The sequence below is a fragment of the Choloepus didactylus genome, chromosome 1 (genome assembly GCF_015220235.1).
Source record: "Choloepus didactylus isolate mChoDid1 chromosome 1, mChoDid1.pri, whole genome shotgun sequence".
In the NCBI taxonomy this organism is placed as follows: Eukaryota; Metazoa; Chordata; class Mammalia; order Pilosa; family Megalonychidae; genus Choloepus; species Choloepus didactylus.
The window spans coordinates 123,504,675-123,523,822 of record NC_051307.1 but is presented as its reverse complement, the minus strand read 5'-3'; the positions used below and the strand labels follow the sequence as shown (position 1 = coordinate 123,523,822).

The 19,148-nt window shown below is 37.1% G+C and overlaps 1 protein-coding gene across 9 annotated transcripts in view; it reads right to left on the bottom strand.

The window, feature by feature from the left end:
- Positions 1 to 19,148, bottom strand: part of PHC3 (polyhomeotic homolog 3) — an 87,541-nt gene that overhangs the window by 49,511 nt on the left and 18,882 nt on the right. For 8 of the 9 annotated variants that reach the window (XR_005217520.1, XR_005217521.1, XM_037840933.1 and 5 more), the window contains exons 5-6: positions 7,491 to 7,649; positions 4,138 to 4,236 (exon numbers count right to left, since the gene is read on the bottom strand). The exons of the other annotated variant lie outside the window; for it this stretch is intronic. Coding sequence is in view for 6 of the 8 variants with exons in the window: in XM_037840933.1 (XP_037696861.1) it covers positions 4,138 to 4,236; positions 7,491 to 7,649 (258 nt within the window). In the remaining 2 variants the exon portion in view is untranslated. The remainder of the gene's footprint in view (positions 1 to 4,137; positions 4,237 to 7,490; positions 7,650 to 19,148) is intronic. 9 annotated transcript variants of the gene reach the window in all.

Sequence of the window (19,148 nt, the reverse complement as noted above, 5' to 3'; positions counted from 1 at the left end):
ATAACTGCTTGTTGAGCTGTACATTAAATGTTAACACCTTTCTGTATGCATGCTATATTTTCTAATAATGGAAATAGCTGAAGTTGTGGAACTATGACCCATGACACTCTTTGAAATTTGCTATCTGTTAAATCGTACTTTGAAAGTTATCACTTTTATGTATATATGTTAAAGTTCACAATTTTAAAATGCATTAAAAAATCAGCAAAATGAAGCATAAATCTTTCAAACCTAACAGTCCTTAAGTTGAAGAAAGTTACCAGTAGAATGTAGAAGGTATGAGCATCACCTACCAATACAAGTTTCATTTACTGCCACTTCAAAAGCATGGCAAAGAAGACAACATTTGCAGAGAAATTCCCGAAGTTTGATCCATTCCTCTAGTTCCTTAAAAGTCCATCCTTAAGTCAGATGATCACATAGCCACATACCTGGATCACATCAAAATGGATCCAAAAGAGCCACTTTTAAAAATTACTTTGACTATGTTCATACTAAAGATGTTGTTAAAGACACTGTAAGACATTTTCACCATGAGAACCCACAAGACAAACTGTGTTCTAGAGAGCATGTTAGAAATAGATGTGTTTTCCTAAGCAACTGGTTTGTTTTACCTTGGAAACAATAAATCCTTTAAGGGGTTGTGTTTCTTTCTTCACTATTAACTACTTGAAAACTAATAAGCAAAGTTGTGACCTATAACAAAAATAGTAATTAGTAGCAAGTGAGATCCTATTATGTGCCAGTAACTATACTATGCAGTTTATGATTACTGTCTCATTTATTCCTTAAACCAACTCTGATCTAATATTTACAGTTCACAATGAAGAGACTGACACTTAACAAAGGTAATAATAATAGCTAGCATTTAGTGGGTGCTAATTATTTATTCAACATTTACTACTCACAACAATCCTATGAAGTTGGCATTACAATTATACCTATTTTATAAATGTTGAAATTGAGGCAAGAGATTAAGGATATATAATATGTAATTGGTAGAGCAAGTACTGGTAGACCCAGAAAGCCTGGCTCCAGAGTCCATACTTTTACATACTATGCTGCTATATTACGACCTTATCCAAAATCATTCAGCTGACCAATGCTAGAGCAGGCAACTGTGTAGCTGAAGTTAAGAATGTGAACCCAAGTTCGCTTTATCCCAAAGCCTTGCTCTTAAGCACTATGAGATAATGCCTTCCTGTTCTCCCTTTTGCAAAGAAAACTACTACTCATTGCCTGTAATGTTCTAAACGTAGACATTACTCATTCTTCAACTTACCCTACAAGTATGAATGAATCTAAGAGGTATTTGGGAAACTGTCTAAAGTGAAAATTAATAAATGGCTGAAGTTGGAGTTGAACCTAAGTCCATGTAGGACATCACGCAACTACATTCCTAGCTCCATGCCACTTTCCTACACCAAAATTTGTGCTTTTTTTCTTACATTCTTGTTATTTATTTTATCTTGTTTTATTGTATTCATCTCATATCTCATTTAAAATCTTAGCTGGAACAAGGCAAAATATAAATGAAAAAAATAAAATTTTAAATACTCTGGAAAGCTGATGATAGTCTAACTCCACTTGGTTTTATAAAACCAAAACAAAAGAGAACAGAGAGATCATTACTGCAAGAAATTCATTCCACAAGAGAGATTATAAATGTTTAGAGCCAAAAAAAAATTTTTAGAAATCATCAAAGATCTCATTTTATAAAAATGGAAACTAAAGTCCAACAAAGTTAAGAAACTGTGGAGGATCACAAAGCAAGTTAGCAGAAACCTGAGTTTAACTGGCCACCATCTTTATATACTAATACATGTATATCACCCTTTATTATTAAATAAAATAATATATGCAGAGGTTCTTCGAACAGTACCAATGAATATTATTACTATCTCATTTCTTATTTTTTATGAGAAGTTGAGATTTTAAATTAAAAACAAGGAGCCAACATTATTCACAATAGCTAAAAGGTGGAAACAACCCAAGTGTCTATCAACAGATGAGTGAACAAATGAGATGTGGTATATACATACAATGGATTATTATTCAGTCATTAAAAGCAATGAAGTTCTGATAATGGGTAAACCTTGACAACATTATGCTAAGTGAAATAAGCCAGACACCAAAGGACAAATACTGTATGATCTCACTTATATGAGTTATCTATAATAAGCAAATTCACAGACACAGAAAGTAGATTAGAGATTACCAGGGACTGAGAAGAAAGGGGAATGGTAAATTATTGCTTAATGGGTATAAAGTGTCTGTTTGGGATGATGAAATGTTTTGGTGATGACGGTAGCACAACTTTGTAAACATAATTAAAGTCACTGAATTGTACACTTAAAAATGGTTAAAATGACAAGTTTTATGTTATATATATGTCACCACAATAAAACATAATAAATAAAGCAGCAATAAAATCAAGTAGCAGGATGATCCTAAGATACACTAATTTCTGCCACATGCAGTCTAAAATATTTACAATGGAAAACACACCAAAATAATATACCAAGTAATATTCTATTCAATTACTTTAATTTAAAATTTACTCAGTTTAATTATCAATTTTACTGAGGTATAACTTACATACAAGAAAATGAATGAACCAGTTCAGTGAGTTCTGACATACATATACACTATGTAACCCCAACCCCAGTCAATAAACAGAACATTTTCATCCCCCAAAAGTTTCTTCATGCCCCTTCCCAGTCAAGTCAATCTTTCCCACCTCTTGCCCCAGGTAACCATTAATCTGATTTCTTTAATTACCGATTAGTTTTGCCTGTTCCAAAATGTCACATAAATGGAAGCACAGAGTATGCACTATCTTATGTCTGGTTTCTTTCACTAGCTTATTGTTTCCGAGATGCAACCATGTTTTTTTGTTTTTCTTTTTTATTTCTGAGTAATAGTCCACTGTATGAATATACCACAATTTGTTTTCCCATTCAACAGTTAAAGGATATTTTGTTATTTCCAGTTTGGAGCTATTCTGAACAGTGATGCTGTGAACATTCATGTAAATATTTTTATGTGAATATATGTTTCCACATCTCTTGGAAGTGCTGGGTCATATGTTAAGTGTATGTTTAACTTCATAAGGAACTGCTAAACTGTATTCCAAAGTGGTTATACAATTTCACATTTTACCAGCAATGTAAGAGAGCTCTGGTTGCTACACATTCTCATCAACATTTGGTATTATCAGCCTTTTTCATTTCAGCCATTCTAGTGAGTATGTAATGATACTCATTGTGGTTTGATTTGTATTTCTGTAATGACTAATGATGTTGAACATTTTTTCATGTGCTTACTGGCCTTTTGTATATCTTATTCTATGAAGTGTCTAAATCTTTGCCTATTTTATTTGAATTGCTTATGATTTTATTACTGAGCTGGGAGTGTTCTTTATACATTCTAGAGAGAAATCCTTAGTCAGATATATGTCTGGTGAACACTTTTCCTCAGTCTATGGCTTGCCTCTTCATTTTTGAAACAATGCCTTTTATAGAATAGTTTTAAATTTTTATAAAGCCCAATTTTATCATTATTTTCTTTTATGTTTAGTGCTTTTTGTGTCCTAAGAAACCTTTGCCTTGCCTAAAGTCATGAAGATATTCTCCTATGTTTTCTTCTAGAAGTTTTATAGTTTTGCCTTTTACATTTAGATCTACATTCTACTTTTATTTTTGTGAAGGTGCCAAGCAAAGTATTCTACTCAATTTTTAAAAATTTAAAATTAACCCAATTTAATACATTTTGAAACTTAAATCTATCTTTACTTATTACATAACTGTTTGCAAAGGAACCTACACAAAAGAATACATCTCACATAATAAGAGAAATAAATTTGCTTTATATTAAAACTAAACATACAATCTCATTAGCAAAAATTTTCATTAACTTCCACTAATGTCAAATAACCTAGTTATATGTGCTTAAGGGTATTACAGTTTCTACAGAACAAAAAATACTTTTTTGAAGTTCTCACTAAATTTTATTAAATTTCTGTCTGAAATGCATGACAAAGAGCCCTGAAACCATCAGTAATTTAAACACAGATAAATTTTTATCCTTAACCTAAAGATTCAGACCTCAAGTACCACATTATGAAGACAAGCTCACCTGAGTAGCTGCAGACTGACAGGAAGATGACGGTGACGACGAGACAACAGGAATGTCAGACGGTACAGCAGCCACAGTGGTAGCGGGAGTGAAAATCAGCTGTACAGACAGAAAACCAAAATAATACCCTAAGACAAAAGAACATGTCCCACACACAATGTATAGCAGGCAAGAAAAACTGAAATTTGTGACAGAAAGACAATGCAGTTTAGGATTGTCTCCTAAGCAAAAGATTTTACATGACCAAGAGAAGATTCTGATAATAGAGAACTCAAAAACAAAACAAAAAAAACAAAAAAAGAACAAAAAAAAACTCAGCTTTGAAACAGCTCATGTTTCTAATGAGTAGAAAAATAAATCAGCACTATACATTTTGGCAACATAAAATCCAAAGACTAAATTTTGCCCCAAATAAGCTAATAAATACACGTAAACTTTTCCGAGCTCAAAACTATATGGCAGGATTCCTAAAATGGAAGTTAAAAATAGAAATTACAGTCACTATTCTTAAACACAAATTAAATTTCAATGAGAAACATGAAAAGAAATTCCAAGTCGTTTCAATCCACTTACCACAAAGGATAACTATGCCACATACTACACTACAAAACTTCACTCAGCTACATAAGATCCATAGGACAAACCTAGATTGCTCTTGATTTTAAAACTATTTGTAAAGAAATAGTCATTCTAAATGTAAATGCTACAACATGTCAAAACTCAACAAAACAGCCTGCAAAAAAAAAAAAAAAGAAAGACTTTCTATTTACTCATTATTACCATCTCTTTTCAAATGATTTTTTCAATACTGAAACAGAATGCCATTAATTTTTTAGGCAAAACAATCTACTCGGACATTATGTTATTCAGCTTAGTAAGTTATCACACAGTTGTTTCAGAGAATCTGTAAATACTCCATTTCAAAACAGTATCAATAGTCACTCATCCAAAATAAAAAAAATAAACTTTTTGGATGTTGTGATGGAATGAATGCATTTTGGGTAGAGAAAGAACATGTCTTTTTGGGATCCAAAGGATGGAGTGTGGTGGTTTGGAGCTGTATGTACCCCAGAAAAACATCTTCTTAACTTAATCCATTCCCATGGGTGGGAGCCCATTGTAAGCAAAAAATAAAATAAAAATTAATTTAAAAAACAGTTATTCAAGTCCCAGAATAATTTCAGCAGAGAATAAAAAAGTATTTGCAAAGTCCTTCAGGGACTGGGGAAAAAATGTGGAAATATTAAACTTCCCCACCAAGGGAATTCCTTATATTCTCACAAGCACTGGGGACTACCAATTTAGTAGGCCAAGCCCTCAATCCTGGGGATTGCCTTTATGAAGCTTGTGGCTGCAAAGGAGAAGCTAAGCCTACTTATAATTGTGCCTAACAGTCATCCCCAGAGAACCTCTTTTGTTGCTCAGATGTGGTCTCTCTAAGCCACCTGGGCAGGTGGACTCGCTGCCTTCCCCACTACACAGGACATGATCCCAGGGGTGTAAATCTCCCTGGCAATGTGGGACATGACTCTTGGAGATGAGCCTGGACCCAACATTGTGGGACTGAGAAAGCCTTCTTTGACCAAAAAGGGAAAGAGAAAAGAAACAATATAAAGTTTCAGTGGCTGAGAGATTTCAAATGGAATTGGGAGGTCATTCTGAAGGTTACTTTTATGCATTATATAGATAACCCTTTTTAGTCTTTAGTGTATTAGAAAAGCTAGAAGGAAACACCTGAAACTGTTGAACTACAACCCAGTAGCCTTGATTCTTGAAGACAATTGTATAAGTATACAGCTTACATAAAGTGACTGTGTGATTGTAAAACCGTGTGGCTCACACTCCCTTTATCCAGTGTAAGCACAGATGAGTAGAAAAATGGAGACAAAAAATAAACGCATAATAGGAAGGGATGGGGGATGGGATGTTTTCGGTGTTCCTTTTTATTTTTATTCTTATTTTTAATTTTTTTGGAGTAATGAAAATGATCAAAAATTGATTGTGGTGATGAATGCACCACTATATGATGGTATTGTGAACAACTGATTGTACACTTTGGATGACTGTATGGTATGTGAATATATCTCAATAAAATCGAATAAAAAATTTTTTTTAATTTTTAAAAAGAGTTATTTGGTGTCTCAAAAACTTCACTACTATTTAAATTACCAATTAAGGGATCTTTTTAACTTCAGTTCTTTAGTATTCTAAATTTAAGTGAATTTAACAACAGAGTGTAAATTTCACAAAAAAGGTCCTCTCCAGTACAAACAGCATGAAAACAGTAGGTTTACAGAGAAAATATTCTACTTAGTTTGAAACATATGAAACTGCCAGTTTTAGACGTTAAAAAAAAAAGTCAAATAGCAGCCATTTCAAATGGTTCGACCTAATTTAAAAGCATATTATTAAAGAAGTAATTCTCATGGGAACAACAACAACAAAAAAAGGCTAGAAAAGTGGGAATGTCTACTGACTAATCTGTGAATCAAAGATGGATCAGGTCATTGTTTCTTGTTAGAAAAATGACTGGAAACTTTCTATGCAATTTTATGTGGAGAGCTAAGGATCTAGATATATATTTAGTTAACTGGACAAAAATAGAACATAAATAAAAATATATTAAGGCCAAAGTTTTGTTTAGCTTCTTATAAAGACATCAAATAAAATAAATGTCAACTAGTTTCCACCATTCCTTAAGAAGCTGAACAGTTAAATTTGGAAATCAATAAGCATTCAAATATAGAAAAACCAAATTAATGGTCCTATATTAAATAAAAGATTAAAGTTAGCACAGGAACACAAATAAACTTGTAGAATTAGATATGGGAATAAACAAAGCTAAAAATCATCTGGTAACTTTTCAGGAACCCCAATGTCAGAAGATCCCAGGATGTAATTTCTAATTCCTAATTAATGACCAAGTTTTTAATATCTCTATCATATTTCAATAAATCAAAGATGTCAAAAATATACAATGATTGTGTACCACTATGCATACCAATTATAACTGCAAGATGCCATCAATTATAAAATGCATCCCGATTCAGATATATTAAGTGAAAAAAGTTTTACAATCAATGAAATTTGATATTAAAAAAAAAATCACTCCTCTTTCCCAGAATTTCTGCTAGCTTTCTAACATTGCTGATTACCATCTGATACACCAAGATGGTCTACCAATTAAAGGTGGAATTTTTCATGACATCCATGTACAAGAGCTGAGCACAAAAAAATTTTTGGTAAATAATTCTTAAATATTAAAAATACTTCTTATTGCATCAAATCAAGAAACATTTTTGATCTTTCTCAAGTCCTTAAACATTGACAAAATTTGGTAGCTCATATCTTACCATTTGGGCTCGGAGATACATTTGAGCTTGACTTGCCGTTAGGGTAGGAGAGGTACTCCCTAGTAACATAGTCTGTTGGGTAATACTGCCACTGGTAGAACTGGAAGCCTGGGAACGGCTTATTAACTGTGCAGGTGTAGGAGAAGTGGAGAGGTTGATCTAAGGAAGAAAAAATATTACATCATAGGCCCCCATTTCTTGCTTCCATGTCACTGAACTTCACCAAGTTGCAGTTAGGCTATCAATGGTTTTAAACTGTGATTAAGGAACCCAAGAGAGGCCATCATCTTTGGGAGACCCCATCACTTCTTTGGGCAATTATTTGCACATATGCAAACAACAGCATGTACCTGTAAGTAATCAGGACAATTTTTAAGGCTAGCCACAATGTGTTTAAGTAACATTTCTAGTATCTTGAAATGTCATTTCTGTTACTTTCTAAAAATTAGTACTAATGTTCCAGTATTTTAATAACCCATATAATAGTTTAAAACATTCTAATCAGCTGTTATACACTATTTTGTTGCATTCTGTCACATATTTTGAGAGGTTTCTGAACTGATCAAAATTAAAACACAGATAATCCATTCACATATATAAAAACATACATGTAACATATAATTACTGTCACATTCTAACTCAAAGCTCTCAGAGCAATATGAGTATGGCTGAAAGAAGATTAGGATCATGTATGCCACCAGAAGGAAAGCTAGAGGATAAAAACTGGGACTGTATAACTAAGCAAAACCTAGAGTGGACGATGATGGTGGTTAATTGTACAGATATAAGATTTTACATGAACTAGAACAAATGTATGTCACTATTACAAAGTGTGAATAATGGGACAGTATACAGGAAAATGCAATTAATGCAAATTAAGGTCCACAGTTAACAGCAACACTGTAATATTCTTTCATTAATTGTTAACAAAGGCACTTTACTAAGGCTAAATGTCGATAACAAAGGGACATAAGGGAAGGGTATAGGATTTTTTTTTCTTTCAGAAGAAACAGGAATATTCTCATAGAGATTGTGGTGGTGAATGAATAACTATATGATTATATCACTGATTGTACACTTAGGATAGATTATATGGTGTGTGACTAAAACTGCTAAAAAAAGGCAATTAAAAAAAAGCTCTTAGAGCAGAAGAAAATACAATTGCTACTTATCAGACGGAAGACTCCTGAATACTGGTTATGAAATTAATTATAAATACTACTTTAAAGTTGAAAACTGTCAGAATAAACTGATGCATAGACTGTCTGTAGAAGGACACATAAGGAACTGATAACTGGCTGTCTGGGAAGGGAAATCAAAGTGGGTGAGGGACAGATAAAAGGGAGACTATGTATACCCTTCTGTATCTCTCCAGCTGACACCAAGGCAGTCTAGGAGGATACTGGGCCCACAAATAGAGAGACGACCTGACTCTGAGCTGGAAGTGAAACCCCTATATTGAGCCAAGATCATTAAAAGAGCTGTTCAATACGTGAAAAGGGAATTAGAAAATCTCTACCCATAAGCCCTGAGGCGCAGCAAGGAAGCTTGTAGCTGCATTACCCTCACTTGGGGGGTCAGGGAGGGACTCCTGTGAGAAATCAAAACCCCAGGCTTGAGGCATATGGGAAAAGAGAATCCAAATTTACACTCCCTGCATAGTTCCATACTCTGTCCCAAGACATAACATTAGAACTAGTCCAGGGCAATTGTCAAAACTGAACAGTGACTGAAGGAAGTTTAGTGAAAGCTACGTTAAGACCTCTCTGTACTATTTTTACAACTTCCTGAGTCTATAATTATTTTAAATTTTTTTAAAAATTAAAAAAAGGTTTTTAATTTAAAAAGTAGACATGTGAAAGTTGGTTATATAATTCTCTAAATTTATTTGTATCCTTTAAATATTTCATCTTAATAAAATACTGTATCAATAAATACATAAACACAACTAATATAATACAGAATTGTTCTGCAATCTTGCTTTTTCTTCTGCCACATCACTGAAATCCCATTAGCAACAGTCACCAATGACCTCTAACTGAAAAATTCAGTGGATTCTTTTCAGCCTCCTTTACTAGCTGCTCTTTCTGGACTACCCCCAAAATGTTCATGCTCTGTCTTTCTGGATGTCTCATACCAACTTAATATGTTCAAATGCCAAACTCATTATTCCTTCTATATCAGCTCCTCCTATTCCCCATCTCACAAATGGCACTGGCATCTTCTAAACTTCCCCAATGCTGATTATTTGGGAATCATCCTTCGTTCTTCCTTCTCCTTTATCACACACAAAATCATGTCCTTATTTTTTCTACATCCTTATTCTCCTCATTTCCATTTTGATTTTTCATTTGCTTAATTTGAGAGTCTGGGCCCATGTTACTTATGGCTAGATTTCTTTAACAGCTGCAAACTGATCTCCCTGCCTAAAATCTTATCTACTCCTACTTGCCAGGTAACCATTCCCTGATTTTATTAATTACCCATTTAAAAATCTTCTACAATTCCCCACAAAGGATTAAGTTCAGCCTCCCCTGACTATCTTTCTAGTATAATCTCTACTCACTCCTCTACACACACTCTTCAAATTAGCCATATGAAGCTATTTGCAACATCACAATGTCTCAGGTCTCTATGGCACTGATAACGAAGCTCCTGTCTGGACTGGGTAGTCTTCCCCACCCCCCCCACCCGCATTCTCACCCCATCCCCTCCTAAGCAGTGAACAACTCCTCCTAAAAAATTATCTGCCCTAGATGAATAATAAAATAATGACAAAAATACATAAACAATGGGGGGGGGCAAGAAGGGGTATGGGATGGTTTGGGTCTTCTTTTTTCTCTAAAAAAATTTTTTTTATTTTGGAGTAATGAAAATGTTTGAAAACTGACTGTGGTGATCAATGTACAACTATACGATGATACTATGAGCCACTGACTGTATACTTTGGATGGATTATATGGTTAGCGAGTATACCTCAATAAAATTGCATTAAAAAAAAATCATCTGCCCTAATAAGTTTTTTCAGGCATCCTATATCCTAAAGTAAAACTGACCATATCCCCTTCTTTTGTGCAAAACTTTATCTTACATATACTTCTAGCACATACTTCTGTCTATCTTGTCCTTCTAAATGCTTGAGTTTGTTTAGGATAAGGACCATGCATTTATTCTTCATATATCCAATATCTAATGAAGTACCTTCATTCAATAAAAGTTTACGTTAATGAATGCCACATTACTCCAAGGCATACTTCATAGTTTTAACATAATATTTATGCCCAAAACAAACAGAATGGGTGAGTGAGTGTGTGTATGCGTGTGAGTGTGTGTGTCTGAAAGAGAGAGAAAAAGATAAACAGTTCTGGCAACAAATCAGAGTAAAAATGCAGAGATGGTGTGATAATATTAGTTCAACTCTATTTTGGAGATACTGTATAATAAATTACTAAGCCCCCCAAAGTATTATTCTATACATACGGACATTTTGAATAAAGCCTTGCTCCAAAGATTAAACCCCTCAGGGTAGAACTGGACCCAGGTTTTCTGACTCCTGTATCTTGGCATTCAGAGCACTTTCCTATAATACCCTGATACCTTCTTTAATTTGGGTCCCTTTGAAGTAAAAATGTTTTAGCATTATTATTAGCAAAAATGTCTTTTATTCAGTCAGTGAGCCTTAGAAAAAGAAAGAGAGAGAGAGAGAGAGAGAGAGAGAGAGAGAGAGAGAGAGAGAGAGAGAGAAAGAAAGAAAGAAAGAAAGAAAGAAAGAAAGAAAGAAAGAAAGAAAGAAAGAAAAAGAAAGAAAGGGAAAGAAAGAAAGAAAGAAGAAAAGAGCCTCTAGTAAGGATAATCCACACACTTTAAATAAAAACTTAATAAAGGTCTTTTCAAAAAAATAATTCACTGATAGCTAAAATGCCTAGTGCTCTTTAAGAAAGTAGAACACAATGTACAAACAGAAATTGTGTCCTGTGTATTTTTATACAAGTTGCATTGAAAAAGAAGAATTTAAAAAAGGAAGTAAGAAAACTAAATAGTAACTTCCTGACCACCTGTATATTTCACTTTGTCTAAATTGAGATGAAGGAATAAGTATCATGTTTACTTTTATATTCCATCTAACAAGTAACATTTCAGGCAGTATCTACCAATAAATGTCCAACTCACACAGCCAATAAATCTGTAGCCATTTCTGTAAGAAATCCATCTCCCCAGCTGAGCTGACTAAAAAAAAAAACTTCTCTTCCTTTCCATAACTAATAAGGTTTTCCTTTATTTTCTGCTTTGCTGTGTTGACCTAAACCAGATGCCCTTAAAGTTTTCAATATTTTCTCTACCAATTTCATCCCACCACCCTTAATTCCCTTTTACTTAAAGCCTTAAAGCTAACCCTGTCATCTCATACCTCAAGCTCCACACTCCACAATGAAATTCATTCCTTGAGCTCTATAACTGGAAATTCTGTCCCCACTGACACTAATTCCAACAGTCACTAGAGAAAACCAAGTCTGACAGTAAAATCCACTGAACTCCCAAACTCCCCAACCATCTTCTGGTACCCCAAAAGGCGTTCCCATGAGATCTCAGAGCCAGAGTCCTCATCATAGCCAAAGCTCGTTTGAGAGCTGCCTCTGCCATTTGGGTGATCAGGTATATCCAAGTGTAACTACGCAGAGAAATACTACATGGATTTTAAAAAGATGATATATATCTGTATTCAATGGCATGAGAAGATTTTTATGACCCATTTTTGAATGAAAAAGGGCTGCAGAACATATACAGTATAATTACATTCATACAGTTACATACAAATGCCTTAGTGTGTGTATATACATATGTGTGTGTGTATGCAGGTATATATACACACATATACAATCACATGTATAAACAACATGTTTAGAGAGAAAGATGACTGCATTGTGTACACACGCAATGGTGCGTACTCATAAAACTGCATATGATTATATTTGCTACAGATATACACATACACACACATACACACACACACCTCTGTACGGATAGTCATGAAAATGTTAAAGGTGAATAATGCCTACTAGCGGTGAACTTTGACATGATTTATACTTTTGTTTTCCACATTTTTTTTCTTTTCTAGACACACATCAGCTTTAGAATCAAGGGGAAAATGCTATTTTCCTTTTTTCAGAAGGCCTGAGTTAAATGTGATTAAAGGCCTCACTTTAAAGCAGCTTATACATTTTCTTGCTTCATTATTCAGTGGAATTTGAATGTGAGTAATTAAAATATCTAGAAGTTTAAAATGCTTTACAGAAATTTCAGGTAATAATATCTACCCATGAAGGTTTTCCTATTTAAGAGACTGTATATTTTTAATAAAGGAATCAAATAAAATGCCTATCATGTTTATTATAGAAAACGATTATTTCTTGCTCACAATAAACTGGTAGAAACAAACAAAACAACTCACAGTGCTTTCAGATTCTGGCTCCCTAGAAAGTAAAGCTGCAATGGTGAAATAATTAAAAATGCAAAAGTAACGTGAAATGTCCACCAAGGAGGAATGATTATATTCATTTCTATACACTATATACACTGTACAGCAGCTTCAGTAAGTGAGACTGATCTGTGTGTGCTGACATGGGAAGATCTCAAGACACACTGTTCAGTGAAAAAACAAAATGTAGAATACCCACCTGTGTTTACAATGTACAAAACAATGAGTTAAATGCCTGTAGACATTGTTTCTTTATGACATATTTGTAAATAACACACAGAAAAAGATCTGGAGGGATATACATTAAACTGAGGAGAAAGAGGGACTGAAGGGGAAAAGAAGCTGAAGAGGAAATAACTCTTTTTTACTTTTTCTCTATTATTGGAATAGTTCACAAAAATGCAAAAAATCTGTTCATGTCCATTCAAATACTCCGTCTACAGCTTTATTTTAGATCAGGATTAAGTTTTAGAAACAGCTCTCTAATCTCAACAAGTACATTTTTAAAAATCCTTGAAAACAATAGGTTTCGAAACTTAAAAAGTACCTCCTAAAATAGATAAGAGGATGAGAACATTACCAATAGAACACTGAATATAATTGGTTATAAGTAAATAATTTTCTATCAGATAAATCAATAGTGGCTCAACAACAAAAAGATAAACAACCCAATAAAAAAAGTGGTAAAGGACATGAATAGACATTTTTTCAAAGAAGATATACAAATGGCCAATAAGCATACGAAAAGATGCTCAACATAATTAGCCACTACAGAAAAGCACATCAAACCATAATATGATACCATTTCAAATCCACTAGAATGGCTACTGGTTTAAAAAAAAAAAAAAAACAGAAAATAAGATTTGGCGAGGACATGGAGAAACAGGAATCCTCATACATCACTGGTGGTAATGTAAGATGGGACAAACATAGTGGAAAACAGTTTGACGGTTCCTCAGAAAGTTAAGTACAGACTTACCATATGACTCAAAATATTTGTGATGGTTGGGTTCATGTGTCAACTTGGCTAGGTGCCCTAGCTGTCTGGTCAAGCAGGCACTGGCCTGATGATTGCTGTGGGGATATTTGAGGCTGGTTAATAAACCAACGGGCTGGTTTGTCGGATCATCAGTCAATTGACTGCAGCTGACTGATGACTCATCAAGGGGCGTGCTTCCACAGTGAGAGAATGCAATTGGCTGGATTTGGTCCGGGTGATCAGTTGGAGGCTTATAAGCCGGACGGTTAGAGAACCTTCACTTCTTCTTCGGCTGCTCAGTGAAGCATTTCCTGGGGAGCTCGTCGAAGTTGCCGGTTCGTTTCCTGAGGAGTTCATCAAAGTTGTCAGTTCGTTTCACGGGGAGTTCGTCAGACGTCTTCCTTGGAGTTGACAGCTTGTTGACGGCTCTGCAGAATTTGGACTCGTGCGCTCCCGCAGTTGCGTGAGTCACTTTTACAATTTGATAATCAGAGACATCTCTCATTGATTCTGTTTACAAGGAGAACCCTAACTAATACAACTTGGTACCGGAAGTGGTTCTTGAGAAACGGAATCTTAAAACGGGCTTTTACAATTTGTTTTCTACTCTGATTAGATTCAGAGGCACGAATGACTCTATTTCCAATAACCAAGAGGGTACTAACAGTCCATGGCAGGAGTTGGCAAAGGAAATACGTGAAATAGCACCATTTGATTCTCCTAATTGTGCTCTAGTACGAAGCGAGGCTCTGGGTGACAGTGTTTTCGACACTTTCACGGAGTTTTGCAGTATTAAGAGGTATAATGATGTTGGCTGGCTGCTCTTAGATACTTTGGATACAGTTGTAAGAGAAAGGGATGAGCTAAAGGCTTCAAATTCAAAACTTGAACGCTGTATGACAGATGTAAAGGGTTCCATCTGTGCCCTGAAAGAAAATCTTATTTCCTGTGCCCGCAGACTGGAGGTTTCTGAAAATCAGACGCAGTCTCTTATTGTGCGAGTAGCACCTTTACAGCGTAAACTAAAATCTCAACCTCTCAGGGTGTCTGCTGTTAAAGTAAAGGCATTGATTGGAAAAGAATGGGATCCGGAAACTTGGGATGGGGACATATGGATTGATAATAATGACAGTGAGGACACTGGAACCCTGGATTCTGCTGGGTCATTGTTAGATTTACCTGTAGAGGGCTGTCCTGGGGAAACAGCTTCTCTGCCTCCAGTCTGCCCTAAGGAGCCTGCCACCCAACCCCCACCTAAGGAGATTAACCCTTCAATGCCTGCTAATCTTGTAATCACCTCCCCTGAGGAAGCAGCCCTCACTCTTTTTGTCTGGAGAGATTAATCCTGTTTTAAGAGATGAAAATGAAACAGAGAGTCCTGAGGTGAATGGCTTGAGAGATAATTCTAACTCTTTTCATGACCCACCCCCACCACCAGTTTTTGCTTCAAGACCTATAATTAGGCTCAAGTCCCAACAAGCCCCAAAGGGTGAGGTACAAAGTGTGACCCATGAGGAAGTACGCTATACTCCAAAAGAACTGTATGAGTTTTCCAACTTATACAGACAGAAACCAGGGGAATATGTGTGGGAATGGATATTGAGAGTGTGGGATAATGGTGGAAGGAATATAAGGTTGGATCAGGCTGAATTTACTGATATGGGCCCACTAAGCAGAGATCCTGCATTCAATGTTGTAGCTCGAGGGGTAAGAAAGGGTGTTAACAGTTTGTTTGGGTGGCTGGCTGAAACATGGATCAAAAGGTGGCCGGCCCTCTCTCTCTAGCTAAGCTAACTTGAAAGGTGAAATCACTGCCCTGCCCCCCTACGTGGGATCAGACACCCAGGGGAGTGAATCTCCCTGGCAACGTGGAATATGACTCCCGGGGAGGAATGTAGACCTGGCATCGTGGGACGGAGAACATCTTCTTGACCAAAAGGGGGATGTGAAAGGAAATGAAATAAGCTTCAGTAGCAGAGAGATTTCAAAAGGAGCCGAGAGGTCACTCTGGTGGGCACTCTTACGCACAATTTAGACAACCCTTTTTAGGTTCTAAAGAACTGGGGTAGCTGGTGGTGGATACCTGAAACTATCAAACTACAACCCAGAACCCATGAATCTCGAAGACAATTGTATAAAAATGTAGCTTATGAGGGGTGACAATGGGATTGGGAAGGCCATAAGGACCACACTCCCCTTTGTCTAGTTTATGGATGGATGAGTAGAAAAATAGGGGAAGGAAACAAACAAACAAACAGACAAAGGTACCCAGTGTTCTTTTTTACTTCAATTGGTCTTTTTCACTTTAATTATTATTCTTGTTATTTTTGTGTGTGTGCTAATGAAGGTGTCAGGGATTGATTTAGGTGATGAATGTACAACTACGTAATGGTACTGTGAACAATCGAATGTACGATTTGTTCTGTATGACTGCATGGTATGTGAATATATCTCAATAAAATGAAGATTAAAAAAAAAAAAGAAGGAAAAAAAAAAAAAAGGTGGCCGGCATTACCAGAGGCTGAAATGCCAGAACTGCCCTGGTATAATGTGGAGGAGGGGATTCAAAGGCTTAGAGAGATTGGAATGTTAGAGTGGATTTATCATTGAAGACCTGCTCACACAGCCCTGGAATGTCCAGAGGACACACCTTTTACCAGGACTGTAAGGAATAAATTTGTGAAACTAGCTCCATCATCCCTGAAGAGCTCTGTAGTCGCCCTTCTCTGTAGGTCAGATATTACTGCAGGAACTGCTGTCACTGAACTGGAATCCTTAAACACAATGGGGATAATCGGGTCCTGAGTCAGCAGAAGCCAAGTGGCTGCAGTTAATCGCCACAGACAAGGTGGGCATGGGCTACCATAATGGAAAACAGGCTCAAAGCAGCAATCAAAATAATATGACTCGCAGAGACTTATGGCGTTGGCTAGTGGATCATGGACTACCAAGTAGTAAAATAGATGGGCAATCGACTTAATTCTTGTTTGAACTATATAAGCAGAAGAATTGCAGGCCACGTGAACAAAAGTCTCCCTTGAATTACAAAAACAGAGAGTCATGGCCCCTTAATCAATTCCTAGACTTGAGACAGTTTACAGATCCAGAGCCCCTTGAATGAAGGGAAGGCCGGGTACCCTTGGAGAAGGACCCTGTCACACTGCCAAAAATTTATACTGTTAATCTTCCTCCCAGCCTTCCCCAGGGGGACCTACGGCCTTTTACCAGGGTGACTGTGCACTGGGGAAAAGGAAATGATCAGATATTTCGTGGATTATTAGACACTGGGTCAGAAGTGACATTAATTCCCGGAGACCCAAAACGTCACTCTGGTCCACCAGTCAGAGTTGGAGCTTATGGAGGTCAGATGATTGATGGAGTTTTAGCCCAGGTCCGTCTCACAGTGGGTCCAGTGGGTCCCCGGACCCATTCTGTGGTTATTTCCCCAGTGCCAGAATGCATAATTGGAATAGACATACTCAGCAACTGGCAGAATCCTCACATTGGTTCCCTGACTCCTGGAGTGAGGGCTATTATGGTGGGAAAGGCCAAGTGGAAGCCACTAGAGCTGCCCCTGCCTAGCAAAGTAGTGAACCAGAAGCAATACCGGATTCCTGGAGGGATTGCAGAGATTAATGCCACTCTTAAGGACCTGAAGGATGCAGGGGTGGTGATTCCCACCACATCCCCATTCAACTCTCCTATTTGGCCTGTGCAGAAAACAGATGGGTCTTGGAGGATGACTGTGGATTACCGTAAGCTTAACCAGGTGGTGACTCCAATTGCAGCTGCTGTCCCAGATGTGGTATCATTGCTTGAGCAAATCAACACATCCCCTGGAACCTGGTATGCAGCTATTGATCTGGCAAATGCTTTTTTCTCAACTGCTGTCAGCAAGAACCACCAGAAACAGTTTGCATTCAGCTGGCAAGGCCAGCAGTTTACATTCACTGTGCTACCTCAGGGTTATATCAACTCTCCAGCCCTATGTCATAATATTGTCCGCAGGGATCTTGATCATTTCTCCCTCCCACAAGACATCACACTGGTCCATTATATTGATGATACCATGTTGATTGGACCTAGTGAGCAAGAATTAGCAACTACTCTAGATTTGTTAGTAAGGTATTTGCGTGGCAGAGCACGGGCGATAAATCCAACAAAAATACAGGGGACTTCCACCTCAGTAAAATTTCTAGGTGTTCAGTGGTGTGGGGCCTGTCGAGATATTCCTTCTAAGGTGACGGATAAGCTGCTGCATCTGGCCCCTCCTACAACCAAAAAAGAGGCACAATGCTTAGTTGGCCTCTTTGAGTTTTGGAGACAACATATTCCTCATTTAGGTGTGCTACTCCGGCCCATTTACCGAGTGACTAGAAAAGCTTCTAGTTTTGAGTGGGGACCTGAGCAAGATGAGGCTCTGCAACAGGTCCAGGCTGCTGTGCAAGCTGCTCTGCCGCTTGGACCATATGATCCAGCTGATCCAATGGTGCTGGAAGTGTCAGTGGCAAATAGAGATGCTGTTTGGAGACTTTGGCAGGCTCCTATAGGAGAATCACAACGCAGGCCCTTAGGATTTTGGAGTAAAGCTTTACCATCCTCTGCAGATAACTACTCTCCATTTGAGAACAACTGTTTGCCTGCTACTGGGCCTTAGTAGAGACAGAACGCTTAACCATGGGCCACCAAGTTACCATGAGACCTGAGTTACCTATCATGAGCTGGGTGTTATCTGACCCACCAAGCCATAAAGTTGGGCGTGCACAGCAGCACTCCATCATAAAATGGAAATGGTATATACGAGATAGAGCTCGAGCAGGTCCTGAAGGTACAAGTAAGTTACATGAGGAAGTGGCCCAAATGCCCATGGCCCCCACTCCTTCCACCTTACCTTCTCTTTCCCAGCCCACAGCTATGGCATCTTGGGGAGTTCCTTACAGTCAGCTGACTGAGGAAGAGAAGACTCAGGCCTGGTTTACAGATGGTTCTGCATGATATGCAGGCACCACCCGAAAGTGGACAGCTGTAGCACTGCAGCCCTTTCTGGGATATCCCTGAAGGACAGTGGTGAGGGGAAATCCTCCCAGTGGGCAGAACTTCGAGCAGTGCACCTGGTTGTTCACTTTGCTTGGAAGGAGAACTGGCCAGAGGTGCGTCTGTATACTGATTCCTGGGCTGTTGCTAATGGTTTGGCTGGATGGTC